Here is a 19,044-nt window from a genome sequence, read left to right on the forward strand (position 1 = left end):
GCCTGAGTAGCTATCCGTTCCTTACCCCTCAATCTCGTGTAAGCTACTCCAGGTGAAATAAGTCCCCATGTTTCACTGAAATAGCTCTTGGCAAAGCCACCAAAGAACTCTATGCTGTCAAGCCAGTGGTCCCTTTTCTGTCACCTTTCTCAATATCTCAAACTAGACACAGATGACCATTTGTTCACATTTTTTAGCACAGTTTTCTCTTAGTTTCCAATGGTTTACCCTTAATGTTATTTTTCTCATCTTACTTCCTGCTGTTCTCAGATTTCTGTTCTGGCTCCTCCAGCTCTGCTAATCCTCTAAGTGTTGGAGTGTTATCTCCTTTTTCCTCATTCTTTCCCAAGGACATTTTATCCAGTGCTACAGAATAAAGTGCTATCAATATGCCAATGACAGTCAGATAAATAACTTTATCAGTGACATTTCCCCCACCCCAGCCCACATTTGTTTATCTAATTGACTACTTGACATTTTAGTTTGAATGCCTAATAGACATTTCAAATTTAACATATGCTAAGTGAAACCTTGTGATTTTTACTCAAAGCCTGCTCTTCCGTCTTTCCCATCTTCACGAACTGCGCCATCCTTATCTCTGTTGCTCAAGTCCATGAGTCCTACCTTTCACTTACACTCAACATTTAATCCACAGGTACATCCTGTCCATTTTCACAAACTATATCCAAAATGTGTCCTTTGACCTCCAACTTCAATACTAACACATTCATTGGAGTTACCACCACATCTAGGCTAGATGAATAACGCCTAACATTTTCTAAACTAACCATACACCAAGTAAGTAGTTATATGCTTAGCTATAAATTTTCCTTTTTTAATAACAACTAATTATATTTAATCTCATTGTATGTCTATAGTACCATTCATTCCTTACAACAGCTCTCTGTGGTAGGCACTATTAAAATCTTAATCTGTCAGAGGAGAAAAATTAGGTACATAGAGGTTAAATAACTTATGCAATTTCACACAGCTGTTAAATAGGGAAGCTGGATTCCAGAGCCTACAATCTTACCCACTGTGTAATGTGGTTAAGATTCTTTTTTATTCCAACTTTATTACTGCCATGTCATTGACCCATAACATTGTGTAGATTTAAGGTGTACAACATAATGTTTGGATACACATATATTGTGAAATGATTACCACAATAAGGTTAGTTAATACCTCCATCATCATTGGTCAAAGGGTAAGATGAATAAGTTCTGAGGAGCTAATGTACAGCATGGTGATTACAGTTAACAGTGCTGTATTATATACTTGAAAGTTGCTAAGACAGTAGATTGTAAATGTTGTCACCACATAGACTCAAAAGGGGTTAAGATTCTTGATCTTTCTCAACAGTCTGTTTTCCAGGATGATCTTTTTCCTTGTTAACTTTATTGAAGAATGATTTATACACAGTAAGTTACCACCATTTAATGTGAACAACTGAATGAATTTTGACCATTGAAAGTACCTTTTAAACCACCACCACAATAAGAATAAAGACGACTTCCATCACCCCCCTAAACGCCTTAGGTCCTTTTGCAGTCCAACCTTCCATCTATTCCTCCTTCAAAATAGGCAACCAAGGATATGATTTTTTTTCTATAAATAAGAATTTTGTTACTACAAATACAAGGGTGAAATCATACAATATGTATTATTTTGGGTCTTTTGTCTTTCAGTCAGCATAATGATTCTGAGATTCATCTGTTATTATGTGTATCAGTAGGTCTTTCCTTTCAATCATTCAGTGGTTTTCCATTGACGGATGTACCACAATCAGTTTTATTCATTCTCCTGTTTGGGTTGTTTCCACTTTCAGGCTATTTTGAATAAAGCTACTATGAACATTTTCGTACATATATTTATTTGGACATGGCTATTCATTTGCAGGGAAGGGGGTAAATTTCTAGAAGTGGAATGGCTGGACAGATGTATGTTTACTCTTTTAAAGAAACTGCCAACTGTTTTACAAAGTGCTTATAAAATTTTACATGTCCATCAGCAATGTATGAGTTCTACAACTCTGGTTAGTTTCAATCTTTATAATTTTAGCCATTCTAATGGATGGATAGTGTTATTTTGAATTTAAATTTTGCAGATCACTGATGATGTTGAGCATCTTTTCATGTTCTTGTTTGCTGTTCATATATCTTATTTTGGAAAATATCTGTTCACATCTTTTGTTCATTCTAAAATACTGGGTTTCTATCCTATTATTGAGTTCTAAGAATTCTTTAAGTATTCTGGATATGTGTTTCTGGTCAGAGAAATGTTTGCATGTTTTTTTCCCAGACTTACTTGCCTTTTTATTTTGTTAGTTAGATCACTTGAAGAGAAAAAGTTTTAAATTTCAATATAGCTCAATTTACCAATTTTTTCTTATGGTTTATACTTTTTGTGTGCTGAGAAATATTTGTTTCTTACAAAGTGGAAAAGGTTTTCTTCTATACTTACTACAGGGAGTTTTATAGTTTTGGCATTTAAATTTAGACCAATGATCTGCTCTGAGTTTATTATGTGTATAATGTGATGTAAGATCAATGTTCATTTATTTACATAGAGACATCTAGTTGTTCCAGTACCATTAGTTGGAAAAATTTCTTTACCTATTGACTTGTCTTCATACCTTTGTCAAAATGCAACTGACCATATATGTTTGGGTTCATTTCTGACCTCTTTATTCCCTTCCATTGATCTATATAAATATCCTTTTGCTAAAATCATAATATCATGATTTTTGTCACTTTATAGTAAGTCTTGAAATCTTATAAATTTCCAATTTTGTTCTTCTTTATTAAAATTGCATTGGCTAATATAGGTTATGCAAATATCCATATAGAATTAGCTTGTCAATACCTACAAGAAAATATTCCTGGAATTTTGATAAGAATTATGTTATATATCGATTTAGGAAGAATTGACATCCTAACAATATTGAATTGGTATCAATCTAAGAATATTTTATTTCTTGACATTTATTTGGGTCCTCTTTAATTCTCTCAGCTATGTTCCATAGTTTTCAGTGTAGAGATTGCACATGTGCTTTATAATTATTTGTTGGCACTACTGTAAACTGAGTTCTTTTTTAAAAAATTAATTTATCAAGGGTTAACTGCTACTATTTAAAAATGCAAATGATCATAAAATGTCATTCACTAAATTCATTCATTAGTTCTGGTATTTGTTTTGAAGATGATCATGCATTTTCAACAAACGATTATGTCATTGAGCATAGAAACAGTTTTCTTTTTCTTTTCTGTAGGTATTTGTTAGACGCTTTTTTTCTGATTAAGGAAGTTCATTCTGTCCTTAATTTTCTGAGAGTTTTAAATCATAAATGGATGTTGAATTTTGTCTTTACATGCATACAGAAATGTCTTTCTGTATACATTTAAAGGATCCCACGATATATTTTCTCTTTAATTCTACATTATTACATTGGTCGATTTTCAAATGTTAAAACAACCTTGCATTTCTACCGTAAATCTTACTTGATCATATGTTATCATTTTAACATATTGTTGAATTAGATTTGCTAATATTTTGTTTAAATGTTCTGATTTGTAGGGATATTGATCAGTCACTTTCCCCTAGTGTTTTTGTCTAGTTTTGGTTTTCAGATAATATCAGTCTGATAAAGTGAGTTGGAAAGGGTTTCCTCCTTTTTATATTTTCCTTAAGTATTTATGTGGATTAATTTTTTCCCTTTAAATATGTTGTAGTATTAACAAGTGAAATGATATGGACCTGAAGTTTTCTTGGTGGGAAAGTTTTGAACTATAAGTTCAAAGTTTTTATTAGGCCTTGAGCTATTGAATAAGACTGGGTAGTTTGTGTCTTTCAAGGAGTTTGTCTATTTCATTTAAGTTGTCAAGTAGAATTTGTAGTGATAACCCCTCTACTCTTCCCAGTCTTTAATTTTTTTTAATCTTTTTTTTCCTGATAAATTCAGTTAAGAGTTTATCAAGTGAATGATTTTTTTGTAAAAGAAACAGCTATTGACTCTACAAAATTTCCTGATTGTTATTTTGGTTTCTGTTTCATTGATATTTTCTCCTACATTTATTGTTTCTTTCTAATATAAGAACTTATAGCTATACATTTCCCTATACTCACTGGTATAGCTATATTCCACGCATGCTGATATTTGTGTTTTTATTATCTTTGAGTTTAGAATATCTGCTAATAGCCTCGGTGACTACTACATTGCCTTGGAATTATTACCCCTTAGAATATGTTAATTACCAAATATATTTAGCGTTTACTAGATAACATTGATTTCTAATTTAAATAATTTATGGTCAGAGAACACACTCTTTATGACCCTTTTCAGTTTATTAAGACTTGTTCAAACTGAATCAAAATTATCTGCATATGTGTGTCTTTTCCTCTGGAATACAAGCTCCTTCAGGGCAAGGACTGTGCCTCGTGCATCTCCTCGTGCTCCCAGGGAGGAGCCCAGTGCATCGTATAAAGCAGACAGCTTACACTTATCTTTGTCTAAATTATTAACCCTTATAGGTGGTTATAATACTGCTTATAATGTTGCCATTTTTCAAGTAAAAGATGGCTGAATCATGAGTATATGGACTCTAGGCGCGCTGGCTAGAGAGCGTCCGGCCAGGGTACAGCATTGACCAGCAGGCAGGCGTTCTGACCAGGAATCCACAGAATATATACTATGCTCAGTTTTCCAAAATTTTACTAAAAAACTAAATGTTACAGACTTACATTTCACGACCTGGCAGTTTGTCATTAAGTCAGGCTTAAAATTATTGCCATGGTCATCATCATCATACAAAATATCAATATGACTTCAGGCTGCAAATAATTGTTCATATAGTTAGAACCTGCATCACTGTGTTGGTTGTTATTTGATACTCTATCTTGCATAGTCTTCAAAAGAGACATGTAATATTACAATTTTAAAATCCATGTCCTCATGAGAAAACCAAACTCCTATGAGCTTGTAAGTGGCTGGGCAGGAACTTGAACTTGGATTCTCTATTAGTAAATCTATATTAATATATAGTATACCTCATAGAGAGTTAAAGAAATTCACATATTAAGCCTTATGATATAGGTTCAAATCTAATACAAAAGATTGCTAGTTATTTGTGTTAATAGGATTGGTTAGCACATTACTGCTGAATAATCTATTTTTAATAGACTTTACTTTGTAGAGCAGTTTTATGTTCACAGCAATATTGAGCAGAAAGTACAGAGCTTTCCCTTATGCAACCTGCCCTCAAAAATGCATAGCCTCCCCCATTATCAACATCCCCACCAGATGGTACATTTGTTATGACTCATGAATCTACTTTGATACAACATAATCACTCAAAGTCCTTATTTTACAGTAAGGTTCACTCTTGGTGTTGTACATTCTATGGCTTTGGACAGATTTATAATGACATACATCTACCATTATAGTATCATAAAAGGTAGTTTCACTGTCCTAAAAATCCTTGGTCCTATGCCTATTTATCCCTCCCACCCCCCTCTCATCCCTGGCAAGCACTTTATTTTTAATAAAAGAAGAAATTAGCACTATACATCACATAAAATAAATTCCACAGACTCATTACATTATTCAGGGTAACTTACTCTATGTTACCACCAGTGAGGAATTCGAGTCTTTCCTGAGGTTGTGGCCATTCTATCAAAAAAGCAATGCTGTTTCACAATTCTGCATTCTCATCATGAATCCTCCACATTACTATCGAATACTTAACTCTTTTTTGACATTATCACCAAAGATAACTTTCAGCAGCATATTTAGCATCATTCTAGGGCAATTTCTTACATACTTTTAATTCTTAGGAAATTGATATTTCATTCATAGGATTTATGTCACATCTCTACACATCAGCATACACAATGATCGTTCTTGCTAAGCTGTAAAGAGCAAATGCTTTGTACATTAACAGTGTCATTAACACTGCTAACACCATCCTCAAAAGTTTTATCTCCTAAACATTGCCCATGGTTTAAATCAAAGTAAAAATGCACAATTAACCTGAAAAGAGGGAAAATGCCTACTCAGCACCTTGAGAAATGATCTGGTTGAGTTATGAGTCATCTCATTTTGCAAAGTAGCAATAAAAATGAGTCTTTCATTTTGCAGAGGTACCACTGGCATTTATAGCAGATGATTAAAATAAAGGAGAAAAACAACTTTTGCATTTTATCAGTGCAGGGACATTTTAGCCTGGCCATGCATTTTTGCCTCTGCAGATTTCATCTATCAAAAGAAATGTCTCCACAGTTGTTGCCAAAGGTACAGTTATTCCCCAGAGATTCCAAAGACCGTGACTTACCTTATGAAAGTTTCTGAAATATGCTGCCTTTTCATCTGGAAATTTTTCTAGCCTTCTGGGTCCTTTACTAGACGCCTTCTTAAAAACCAACCAGCAACGTCTGAAAATCTGAAAGTAAATAAAGGAATCCCATTATGTCTTTTGTACATGAGTTTAGTAGCATCAGGGATTTATCTATTCAACTAATCCAGGGGGAATAAATTGTTTTACATGCACTTATCTTACAGAGAGAAAAAATTTGGGAAGTCAGAGGCATGTTATTCTTTAAAATTATAGCAAATTTTAAAAACAATATTAAATATAAAAATAAATTTTATATGAAAAGATTTTATGTTATGACATTTTCAGTGCACTGGCTTCAATCCTCTTTAATCTAACTAAATCATCTGGGTATCAACATCATACAAAATATTTATTCTCACCATCCTGGTGACAAACAATTCTGTTTTCCATGATAATGAAGTAACAATTTACTAAGATTAAGCACTTTCATAATGTTCAATATTCTATCTTTGGAAAAACATCACATTTAAAAACTCACTTACAGTGTTAATTATAAAAAATGCTCATATACTACTTTAGAAAATGAAACAGATATGTTTTCATAATGGACACATCTGTCACACCCTTGTATGCTTTTATAGCAACTACTATTTACTAAACGCTTATTATGTGCAATACATTTTAAAATTTATAGACACATTTAATCCTCAGACCTACTATATGAGGTAGGTTGTCTTCATTTTAGGATAAAGATAGTAAGACAGTAAGAGTGTCAGGATTTGAACACACATCTGTCTGAACACACATGTCTTCAGCTTTGTTTAAAAAAAAAGCAGGGCTATATATTACACAAACACAGGCCCTTCTTTCTGGACTCTGCCTGATTTTACAGGACTAATTCATGTTGGCTCTTACACTGTCACCTGATGCCCACCTTATCAGCCTCCCTCCACAGGTATGTTTAGGTCAAATCAATAAAATGAGACTTTTTTTCAATAACTAAAGAGGTCTAGAAATGCAAATTTAATATTTCAAACTTTTATAGAAATGCATATTTTTGCTGGAGTTTACATTCTCTATAGCCAGAAACTAAGATCACTGTATTTCTGTTCTATTTCTTTTTTTTATGTTTATTTTTTAATTTTAAAAATGTATTTATTTATTTTTAAACATCTTTATTGGAGTAAAATTACTTTACAATGGTCTGTTAGTTTCTGCTTTATAAAAAAGTGAATCAGCTATACATATACATACATCCCCACATCTCCTCCCTCATGGGTCACCCTCCCACCCTCCCTATCCCACCCCTCTAGATGGTCACAAAGCACGGAGCTGATCTCCCTGTGCTATGCGGCTGCTTCCCACTAGCTATCTATTTTACATTTGGTAGTATATATAAGTCCATGCCACTCTCTCACTTCGTTCCAGCTTACCCGTCCCCCTCCCCGTGTCAAGTCCATTCCCTACATCTGCATCTTTATTCCTGTCCTGCTCCTAGGTCCTTCAGACCATTTTTTTTCCTTTAGATTCCATATATATGTGTTAGCATACGGTATTTATTTTTCTCTTTCTGACTTACTTCACTCTGTATTACAGTCTCTAGGTCCATCCACCTCACTACAAATAACTCAATTTCATTTCTTTATATGGCTGAGTAATATTCCATTGTATATACGTGCCACATCTTCTTTATCCATTCATCTGTTGATGGACACTTAGGTTGCTTCCATGAACTACCTACTGTAAATACAACTGCAATGAACATTGCAGTACATGACTCTTTTTGAATTATGGTTTTCTCAGGCAATATGCCCAGTAGTGGGATTGCTGAGTCGTATGGTAGTTCTATTTTTAGTTTTTAAAGGAACCTCCATACTCTTCACCATAGTGGCTGTATCAATTTACATTCCCACCAACAGTGCAAGGGGGTTCCCTTTTCTCCACTCCTTCTCCAGCATTTATTGTTTGTAGATTTTTTGATGATGGCCATTCTGACTGCTGTGAGGTGATACCTTATTGTGGTTTTCATTTGCATTTCTCTAATGATTAGTGATGTTGAGCATCCTTTCATGTGTTTGTTGGCAATCTGTATATCTTCTTTGGAGAAATGTCTATTTAGGTCTTCTGCCAATTTTTGGATTGGGTTGTTTGTTTTTTTGACATTGAGCTGCATGAGCTGCTTGTAAATTTTGGAGATTAATCCTTTGTCAGTTGCTTCATTTGCAAATATGTTCCCATTCTGAGGTTTGTCTTTTCGTCTTGTTTATGGTTTCTTTTGCTGTGCAAAAGGTTTTAAATTTCATTAGGTCCCATTTGTTTATTTTTGTTTTAATTTCCATTTCTCTAAGTGGTGGCTCAAAAAGGATCTTGCTGTGATTTATGTCATAGAGTGTTCTGCCTATGTTTTCCTCTAAGTGTTTTATAGTGTCTGGCCTTACATTTAGGTCTTTAATCCATTTTGAGTTTATTTTTGTGTATGGTGTTAGGGAGCGTTCTAATTTCATTCTTTTACATGTAGCTGTCCAGTTTTCCCAGCACCACTTATTGAAGAGGCTGTCCTTTCTCCATTGTATATTCTTGCCTCCTTTGTCATAGATTAGTTGACCATAAGTGCGTGGGTTTATCTCTGGGTTTTGGGTTGTCGGGTTTACATTGTCATTTGTTTCTAGGTATTTTTTGATTTCCTCTTTGATTTCTTCAGTGATCTCTTGGTTATTTCATACTGTATTGTTTAGCCTCTGTGTGTTTGTAATTTTTACAGATTTTTTCCTGTAATTGATATCTAGTCTCATAGCATTGTGGTTGAAAAAGATACTTGATATGATTTCAGTTTTCTTAAATTTACCAAGGCTTGATTTGTGATCCAAGATATGATCTATCCTAGAGAATGTTCCAAGAGCACTTGAGAAGAAAGTGTATTCTGTTGTTTTTTGATGGAATGTCCTATAAATATCAATTAAGTCCATGTTGTTTAATGTATCATTTAAAGCTTGTGTTTCCTTATTTATTTTCATTTTGGATGATCTGTCCATTGGTGAAAGTGGGGTGATAAAGTCCCCTACTATGATTGTGTTACTGTCAATTTCCCCCTTTATGGTTGTTAGCATTTGGCTTATGTATTGAGGTGCTCCTATGTTGGGTGCATAAATATTTACAGTTGTCATATCTTCTTCTTGGATTGATCCCTTGATCATTAGGTAGTGTCCTTCTTTGTCTCTTGTAATAATTTTATTTTAAAGTCTATTTTGTCTGATATGTGAATTGCTACTCCAGCTTTCTTTTGATTTCCATTTGCATGGAATATCGTTTTCCATCCTCTCACTTTCAGCCTGTATGTGTCCCTAGGTCTGAAGTGGGTCTCTTGTAGACAGCATATATATGGGTCTTATTTTTGTATCCATTCAGCCAGTCTATGTTTTTTGGTTGGAGCATTTAATCCATTTATGTTTAAGGTAATTACTGATATGTATATTCCTATTACCATTTTCTTAATTGTTTTGGGTTTGTTTTTGTAGGTCTTTTCCTTCTTTTCTATTTCCTGCCTAGAGAAGTTCCTTTAGCATTTGTTGTAAAGCTGGTTTGGTGGTGCTGAATTCTCTTAGCTTTTGCTTGTCTGTAATGGTTTTAATTTCTCCGTCGAATCTGAATGAGATCCTTGCTGGGTAGAGTAATCTTGGTTGTAGGTTTTTCCCTTTCATCACTTTAAATATGCCCTGCCACTCCCTTCTGGCTTGCAGAGTTTCTGCTGAAAGATCAGCTGCTTACCTTATGGGGATTCCCTTGTGTGTTATTTGTTGTTTTTCCCTTGCTGCTTTCAATATTTTTTCTTTCTATTTAATTTTTGATAGTTTGATTAATACGTGTCTTGGTGTGTTTCTCCTTGGATTTATCTTGTATGGGACTCTGTGCTTCCTGGACTTGACTGACTATTTCCTTTCCCATATTAGGGAAGTTTTCAACTATAATCTCTTAGAATATTTTCTCAGTCCCTTTCTTTTTCTCTTCTTCTTCTGGGACCCCTATAATTCGAATGTTGGTGAGTTTACTGTTGTCCCAGAGGTCTCTGAGACTGTCCTCAATTCTTTTCATTCTTTTTTCTGTATTCTTCTCTGCGGTAGTTATTTCCACTATTTTATCTTCTATGTCACTTATCCATTCTTCTGCCTCAGTTATTCTGCTAATGATTCCTTCTAGAGAATTTTAAATTTCATTTATTGTGTTGTTCATCATTGTTTGTTTCCTCTTTCGTTCTTCTAGGTCCTTGTTAAATGTTTCTTGTATTTTCTCCATTCTATTTCCAAGATTTTGGATCATCTTTACTGTCATTAAGCTGAATTCTTTTTCAGGTAGACTGCCTATTTCCTCTTCATTTGTTTGGTCTGGTGGGTTTTTACCTTGCTCCTAAATCTGCTTTGTGTTTCTCTGTCTTCTCATTTTGCTTAACTTACTGTGTTTGGGGTCTCCTTTTCGCAGGCTGCAGGTTTGTTGTTCCCGTTGTTTTTGGTGTCTGCCCCCATTGGCTAAGGTTTGTTCAGTGGGTTGTGTAAGCTTACTGGTGGAGGGGACTAGTGCCTGTGTTCTGGTGGATGAGGCTGGACCTTGTCTTTGTGGTGGGCAGGACTGCATCCAGTGGTGTGTTTTGGGGTGTCTGTGACCTTATTATGATTTTAGGCAGCCTCTCTGCTACTGGGTGTTGTTGTGTTCCTGTCTTGCTAGTTGTTTGGCAGGGGGTATTCAGCACTGAAGCTTGCTGGTCGTTGAGTGGAGGTGGCTCTTAGAGTTGAGATGAAGATCTCTGGGAGAGCTTTCACCATTCGATATTACATGGAGCCGGGAGATCTCTGGTGGACCAATGTCCTGAACTCGGCTCTCCCACCTCAGAGTCACCGGCCTGACACCCGGCCGGAGCACCAAGGCCCTGTCAGTCACACGGCTCAGAAGAAAAGGGAGAAAAAAAGAAAGAAAAGGAAGGAAGGAAGAAAAGAAAGAAAGAAAGAAAGAAAGAAAAAAGTAAAATAAAATAAAGTTATTAAAATAAAAAGTAAAAAAATTATTGAAAATAAAAAAAAATTAGAAAGTAATAAAAAAGAGAAAGAAAGAAAGAAGAGAGCAACCAAACCAAAAAACAAATCCACCAATGATAACAAGTACTAAAAACTACCCTAAAAAAAAGATAAATTTAAAAAAAGGACAGACAGAACCCCAGGAGAAATGGTAAAAGCAAAGCTATACGGACAAAATCACACAAAGTCCACTGCCTCAATTTTGGGATGATTCCTTGTCTATTCACATATTCCACAGATGTAGGGTACATCAAATTGATTGTGGAGATTTAATCCGCTGCTCTTGAGGCTGCTGGGAGAGATGCCCCTTTCTCTTCTTTGTTCACCCAGCTCCTGGGGTTCAGCTTTGGATTTGGCCCCACCTCTGCATGTAGGTCACTGAGGGCATCTGTTCTTCGCTCTTTGGGGAAGTCTGAGGTCGTCTGCCAGCGTTCAGTAGGTGTTCTGTAGGAGTTGTTCCACATGTAGATGTATTTCTGATGTATTTGTGGTGAGGAAGGTGATCTCCACGTCTTACTCCTCTGCTATTTTGAAGGTCTCTTTTCTGTTCTATTTCTTTATTTATACTGCAAAGTTTATTTATACTGTTTTTTCAACTAATATAGGCCAGATACTATAATTCCTCTGGAGTGTGCATTGTCTATCATTCACTAGAAGACAGCATTTCTCCTGTTCAAAGGCACTCAGAACAATCACAGGAAGACCTCTCATCATAAAAGCAGAATAAACAGAATAACAGTACAAACACGCAATTTCATATTATTCTTGCTACCTTTCTGAGCTCCGTCCTGGTAGCTTCGAAAAGCACATGAAGGACAGCCCTGAGCTTTCAGCACATGTGGATATACCTCTCTTTCTCTACCCAGGTGGAGACCCATCTCCTCTGTCACAAGATTTCTAACCACAGCCCTGGACATCAGGAGTTAAGACTACTCCTTTAGATCTCCTGGTGTTCTCTCCACACACTGTGTTCTAGTTATTTATTTATTTTTTGACCCCTTACTGATCTCTACCCTCAAGGTAAAACAACCTAAAAAAAGGTAGTATAAATATTGATAATAATATGATATCAGCATATGGTTCATTGGATTCCTCACCCCCAATGTGATGGTATTTGGAGATGGGGCTTTGGGAGGTAATTAGGGTTAGATGAAGTCATGAACATGGGCCCTGAGGATGGAATTAGTGTCCTTATAAGAAAAGGCACCAGAGAGCCTGCCCTCTCTCCATGCTCTCACAGAAAAAGAGGTCATGTGGACATGCAGTGAGATGCTGGTTGTCTGCAAGCTGGGAAGAGGGCTCTCGCCAGAACCTGACCATGCTGGCCCTTGATCTTGGACTTCTAACCCCCAGAACTGTGAGAAAATAAATGTCTGTTGTTCAAGCCACTCAGGCTATGGCATTGTGTTATGGCAGCCCACGCTGACTAAGAGAGATACTTTTTTAGAATTTGTTTTTATTAGCAGAGTAGTGGTAGTAACAGTAATACTGTGGAAGTGAAAAGTAGTTACATGAATCTGAGTAGAAATGTGAGAGATTCAAGGCAGATAAATAAACATATCATTTGTAAAGTATAAAGATTATTAGTATTTATCTCCTGATTACTTATTAGTGGATTTGGAATTCTAGTTGAGGTAAGAAGACCCTCTTTGAATGGATTTGAGACCCAAAATCCTGGTAATATAGTTTCTGTTCTTTCCTACAGAAGAATGTTTTTCCCTGTACCCTGTGCACTTTATTGCTCAGGAACCATGGTGATATTCAATGAAGCCTTGTAATATTCATGGAAATACACAAACATACTCCCTGACTGCAATGTCTCAGCTTGTGTGACAACATTATTTTTTACTAAATAGTGAGATAAACATGAGTCAGAAAGCATAAGTGTTTCCATTTAGGCACTTGATATTGCTATAAAATAAACCTGATAACGGATAATAAGGAAAAATAGATTTGGTATTTTCGATAGCATCTTATCTCTTTGCTATTACATTAACAGAGGCAACAACATATAGATAAAACTGATTGTTAAAGACCTGATGTAACAGACTGTTTACCAAGCCAAGGCCCTTAAGTTATTATTTTCTTGTTCTGGGATAAATTTAGATTTATAAAACACTGGCAAAAATGGTGCAGAGATTTCCCAAAAAGATTTTACCCAGCTTCTCCTAATGTTAACATCCTAAATAACCATGATACATTTTTCAAAACTAAGACTTAACATTAGTAAAATACTATTATCTAAACTACAGATTCTATTCAGAAATCACCAGTTTTTCCCACCAATGTCCTCTTCTGTTTTAGGATCCAATCCAGGTCACCACGCTGCATTCAGTGGTCCTGTCTCCTTATCTCCTCTGATCTTTGACAGTTTCTCAGCCTTTTTTGCTTTTCATGACCTTGACAGTTTTGAGGACTACTAGCCAGGTATTTTGCACAAAGTTCCTCAATTTCTGTTTCAATTAAATTATTTTTGATATTTCAAAAGTCTAATGAAATCTCATAATACAGTTATTAAAACAAAATAATTTATTGGGAAAAATAGTATGAATTATCATGACTGTGGACTAGTTATATTTTGATGTCTAGTTGAATTTTTTAACTTAATTATTTAATAAATGCTAATAAATGCAGAGGGTTTCATTTTCCATCGTGCTTTTTTTTTTTTCAAAATAGTTTGTTTTGTGATGGTAGTAAAAAGGGACCTGGTGCAGAGAATTTGGAAGTGTCTTTCTCTGTCAAATTCAGCATGAGTCAGCAGTCTGAAAGCAACCTTCGTACCAGAAACATACAGTTAATAGGAGCATGAGGAAATCACTTCCCTGTTACTCTTTATCAAGTGGGATTTTAATAGTGTTAGTCTGCTTTAGGCCCTGGAACTGATGCCTTATATGAGTATGTTGGAGAATTCTGGAGACGAGCAGCAAAAATGACCACTTGAGACCAGGAAATCACTCCTCTGAGAAGAAAAAATAAAGGAATAGGTTTTATTTTGCTTATAAATGAAAGATACAAATTTGTCGAGTGCATGAAAAAGAACCACACCAATTAAATTAGGTTTTTATTTTTACTTTTGTTCCAAGAGACAGGACATAAATCAGTGCCCTTCTTTAGCAGTGTGTGGGAGGAGAGGGTGCAGTCTCTTCAGACACTGCTTGGCTCTTCAAGGGCATCTGAAGGTGCAGGGACCATTTGGCTGGTTAGCAACGGAATTTATTGGTTGCAGGAAGATTCACCTTCTCCCGAGTCCTGTCCCTTCTCGGATGACACGCCTGCCTGTCCCATCACTGTTCAAGATGCTGCTTCACTCTCTCCTGAGGAAGTAACTGATTTCACCTTCTCATTCAAAGTTATCTCCTGAACATGCCAGTTGTCTCACCAAACAGGCTCCTGGGTACCCTTCAGATTTTCCTTCGAGAAAATTCCACGTTGTTGCCAGGACTACAGAAATCCTCAGGATGCCCAGCTGCTCCACACCTCAGTTTCACACTGCATTAGCCAGCCAGACCGATCGCCATCGTTAAATACCCTCTTGATTCCTCTCCATCTGATGAAAACCTTTTACCTCATAGCAGTCCCATTTCTTCAGCGTTTTCTCCTTTTCAAGGAGATTTTACCCAAAGGGCATCCTTTTTCCATTTAAGACTCACTGTGATGTAGATGGTTTGATTTCTTCGCTTTAGTTCATAGCCATAATGACGTTATTTATCCAGCATCCATTCCCAAGATTTAACTTAACCAAAAGTCGGATTTAATGGGCCTGTTCCATCATAAGATGTTGACCTAATGAACTTTGTTCATGTAGGATTTTGGTTAAAAACTTGGGAGAATTTTTAATTATAGGAGTTGTCAAACCTGAGGATCCGTTGCACTAAAAGGAGTCACAGAAACGTCGTTTCTAGAGATTTTAAAGAATATAGAAGACAGTGGCATATCTGGAGCATCTTATGTTTGTGTTCCCTTCTTTTTTTTTTTTTTTTAAAGATTTTTTTTATGTGGACCATTTTTAAAGTCTTTATTGAATTTGTTACAATATTGCTTCTATGTTTTGGGTTTTTGGCCGTGAGGCATGTGGGATCTTAGCTCCCCGACCAAGGATCAAACCCGCACCCCCTGCATTGGAAGGTGAAGTCTTAACCCCTGGACTGCCAGGGAAGTCCCTGTGTTCCCTTCTGAAAGCAAGATACTGTATAAATGATAACTTGGGGTATAGGATTCAATTATTTATAACTGTATATAAGATGAACATATCAAGACAACAAATAAATAAACACATAAGCAAAGACAATTCAGGAATGGTTATTGCAGGCTTATGCTATGAGTAAATTCAATTACTTAGTCCTGAGTCTTTCTCCTCTCACAAATTGTGTATGGTACTATTGAAAGACACTGTGTTTCTGTAAAAAGTGGTTAATACACAGGATTAAGCTTAATGCACTGATGAATTTAGCTTTAGCTATCTTTTTCAATATAGATATGAACTTTCAACACTGGCTTATATTTAATTGCTGTCAAATATATACTGATATCAGAAATCACTCTTATCTATTCCATTTGTTCAAAAAATATTTGAGAGCTCTTTGTTCTGTGGATACAGTAGTAAAAAAATGCAGATAAAAATTATAATAATAACAACAACAAAAAACAGAAACTTTCTGTCCTTGTGGAAACTAAGTTCCTGCCTCTTGGAACATCCATTTCAATTGGGTAGACAGATGATGGCAAATAAATAAGTGTATTTGTAAATAGTATTTTTTTTCAATGGTGTTAAGTGCTATGGAGGGATGGTGAGGGAAGGCTCACCCAGGAGCCTACGTTTCGGTATTAGAGGAAGTGAGAGAATGACTGGTACAGACATCTGGGGAAAGAGTGCTTCAGTAAGACAAAATTGCAAGAGCAAATGCCCTGTTGAGGGAGCCTGCCTGAACTATTATTCCAAGAACTGCAAGGAGGCCAGTGTGGAGGGCAGTGAACCACAGTAAGGGTGGTAAGAGATAAGAGAAGAAAGATATGGGAGAGCCAGGTCAGGAAGAATCTTGGCTTTAAGATTTCAATCAGATTCACCAACTCTTTCTCTAAGTTATGGCAGATGTCCTTAAGTAAACTGAAGTCTAAGAAAATTTAGGATTACAGATTAAACAAAAGTCACAAATGAAATGAAATTTTAAAAATAGTGGTATAGGGTCAGGAATATTGGGTATTTCAGGTTGATTTCTTTTAAATGCTTAGATTTTTCAAGGCACATGTCATCTCTAAACTGTAAGACTTGCAGCTGTCAATTGCAATGTCTACAGTCCTGTGGCTTCTGTATGCCCAGAGAGTAGACTGCTATAATCAAATATATCCACTACGGGTCCTCCTTTGTACACACCTGCAACTCTGGATATAGTTCACAGCCTGCTGAGCTCCCTGACATAAATGCAGTGGCTCTCTGATAAATGTAAAACCCAAAGGGTTTTTCTCCACCTGTGAATTGATTAGAAATACTTAAGAATACAAGAGCAATGAAAAGAGATGAGCCAGAGGCAACTTTAAAGATGTTATAAGGGGCACCAAGCAGCCCCCATTGTAAACAGGCACAGAGTATATTTCTGGGGATGGAGGATGTAAATACATTTTCTTAAATATCCACAAGTCTAAATACATTTATTTTTATCTGTAACTTAATTTAGCAAAAAATAACTAGTATCTCAAAAAATATAAGAAATCTTATCACTAATTCAAGGATTGTTTTCACTTCAGTGTTTTAAAAATACTTCTACTGGCCATTTCTGTTTTAGGTTATATAATCTGTGACTGAAAAAGCACAGGTCATTAAGGATGAAACAGAGTAGTGGCAGGCTATCATTTTATGTGTATATGGCTATCCATTTATATTTATATATAAATGCATTTGTCCTTATATCTATTTGACTTTTAAATTTCAGTTTATATATGTATATAAATAATATACATAAATATGCATCTATCTCTGTATAAACACTCACCTATTTAAATATAAACCACAGAACCAAAAAATTAAAAACTTCTTTCCCTTCTCCTCGGACCATAATTTAATTAAAGTTCAATTTTAAAAGGGAAAGTTCTCACCAATTTTGTTAACTCAAGAGCTTTGCACCATTCACCACTGTTTAATGCAAAATGTAAATATTGCTATCCATTAACATTGAAAAAATGCTTAAAGCACAATATGTATATCTCATTTTTTCTCGTTTCATGGTTGGAAAGACCAAAATAAATGTGTTAATCTTTTCCATTTCTATTATCTTGCTTTCTCTTTATCTTAATAACCCAGAAAAACAATTGGAAATTCACAAAAGGCAAACAATGATTCCCCAAATCTCACCATTGCCAATTTTTGAGGAGGCCAAGTGTTTTTTGTTTTTCACCTGAATATATACAGTTCTCTCTACTGCATTTGTCTACCAGGCCATCAATGAAATACTGGGAAAGAATACAGACATGGTTTAGAGTCACAGCCAGAAATGAGACACTTCACAGCAGCAGCAAGCTTTAGGTTGAGAGTGTGAAATTGTCATCATTATCATGAGAATGAAAACCAGTTGTAGAACAGACCTGCAGAGCAGTAACCCAAGCAGGTGGCAATTTTTAGAAACAATCACAGCACTGGAGGGATTCTTAGAATTACTCTCTTCCTGCTCTCTACTTTCAAAGAGCCCAACACTGACATGACACAGAACAAAATATCTTTTCTCTTTGCTCAAAATCTCCAGGAAAGAACCATGTCTTCTGGGTTTTAGTTTCTCTAAAATCAGAGTATTATTTGGCTCTATATCAACTTATGCTTTTGAAATTGACAATATTTTATTTTCATCAGTCAGTTGTAGAGGCACAACTCAATAATCACTGAAAACTCTATTCCCAGGTACAACCAGCATGTTTCTATTTTATGGACCCAGTTACTATAGGGTTCAGTAAGTGAAAGTCAAATGTCCAAATCAAAATATTTCCTCTTCAGTTTACTTCTCCTTCCAGGATTTTTATTTCCTCTTTTTAGTCACATAAGCTTCAAATCTTGGTGTCTTCATTAATTTTTGCCTTTACCTGCACCATCCAAAAATCTGTGGGCAAGATCCAAAAGTGAGATGCTCCTGTGATATATAAGAATGGGGAGCAGCTGCATAGCACAGGGAGATCAGCTCGGTGCTTTGTGACCACCTAGAGGGGTGGGATAGGGAGGGTGGGAGGGAAAAGCAAGAAGAGGAGATATGGGGATATATGTATATGTATAGCTGATTCACTTTGTTATACAGCAGAAACTAACACCCCATTGTAAAGCAATTATACTCCAATAAAGATGTTAAAAAAAAAAAAGAATGGGGAGAATTGAGGAACACACACACACACACACACACACACACACCCCTAAGAAAGAAATAAAGAATAAAAACACAAATGGTAGAAAGCCTTAAAAATCAAAGACAGTTTTCATTTGACGTAGCAGAAAATGGAGTCAATGATCAGTTTTATTAAGGGAGTGACATTTTTAAAATATTAGATCAGTAGTAGGGTTAATATAACTATGACAATAGAAAAATTTCATTAGGTGATTAGTACATTCATAGCAGAGAAGGAGATTACAACTCAGCCAATGTTGAGGGCAGCAGAGAGAGAGAAGATGAATCCAA

At 35.6% G+C, this 19,044-nt stretch overlaps 1 protein-coding gene across 7 annotated transcripts in view; it reads right to left on the bottom strand.

Moving 5' to 3' along the window:
* Positions 1-19,044, bottom strand: part of DOK6 (docking protein 6) — a 396,998-nt gene that overhangs the window by 253,447 nt on the left and 124,507 nt on the right. For all 7 annotated transcript variants that reach the window (XM_082355309.1, XM_082355307.1, XM_082355311.1 and 4 more), the window contains exon 2: positions 6,330-6,437. In XM_082355309.1, the coding sequence (XP_082211435.1) occupies positions 6,330-6,437 (108 nt within the window). The remainder of the gene's footprint in view (positions 1-6,329; positions 6,438-19,044) is intronic.

This window comes from Balaenoptera borealis (genome assembly GCF_965194805.1).
Source record: "Balaenoptera borealis genome assembly, chromosome: 14".
NCBI lineage: Eukaryota > Metazoa > Chordata > Mammalia > Artiodactyla > Balaenopteridae > Balaenoptera > Balaenoptera borealis.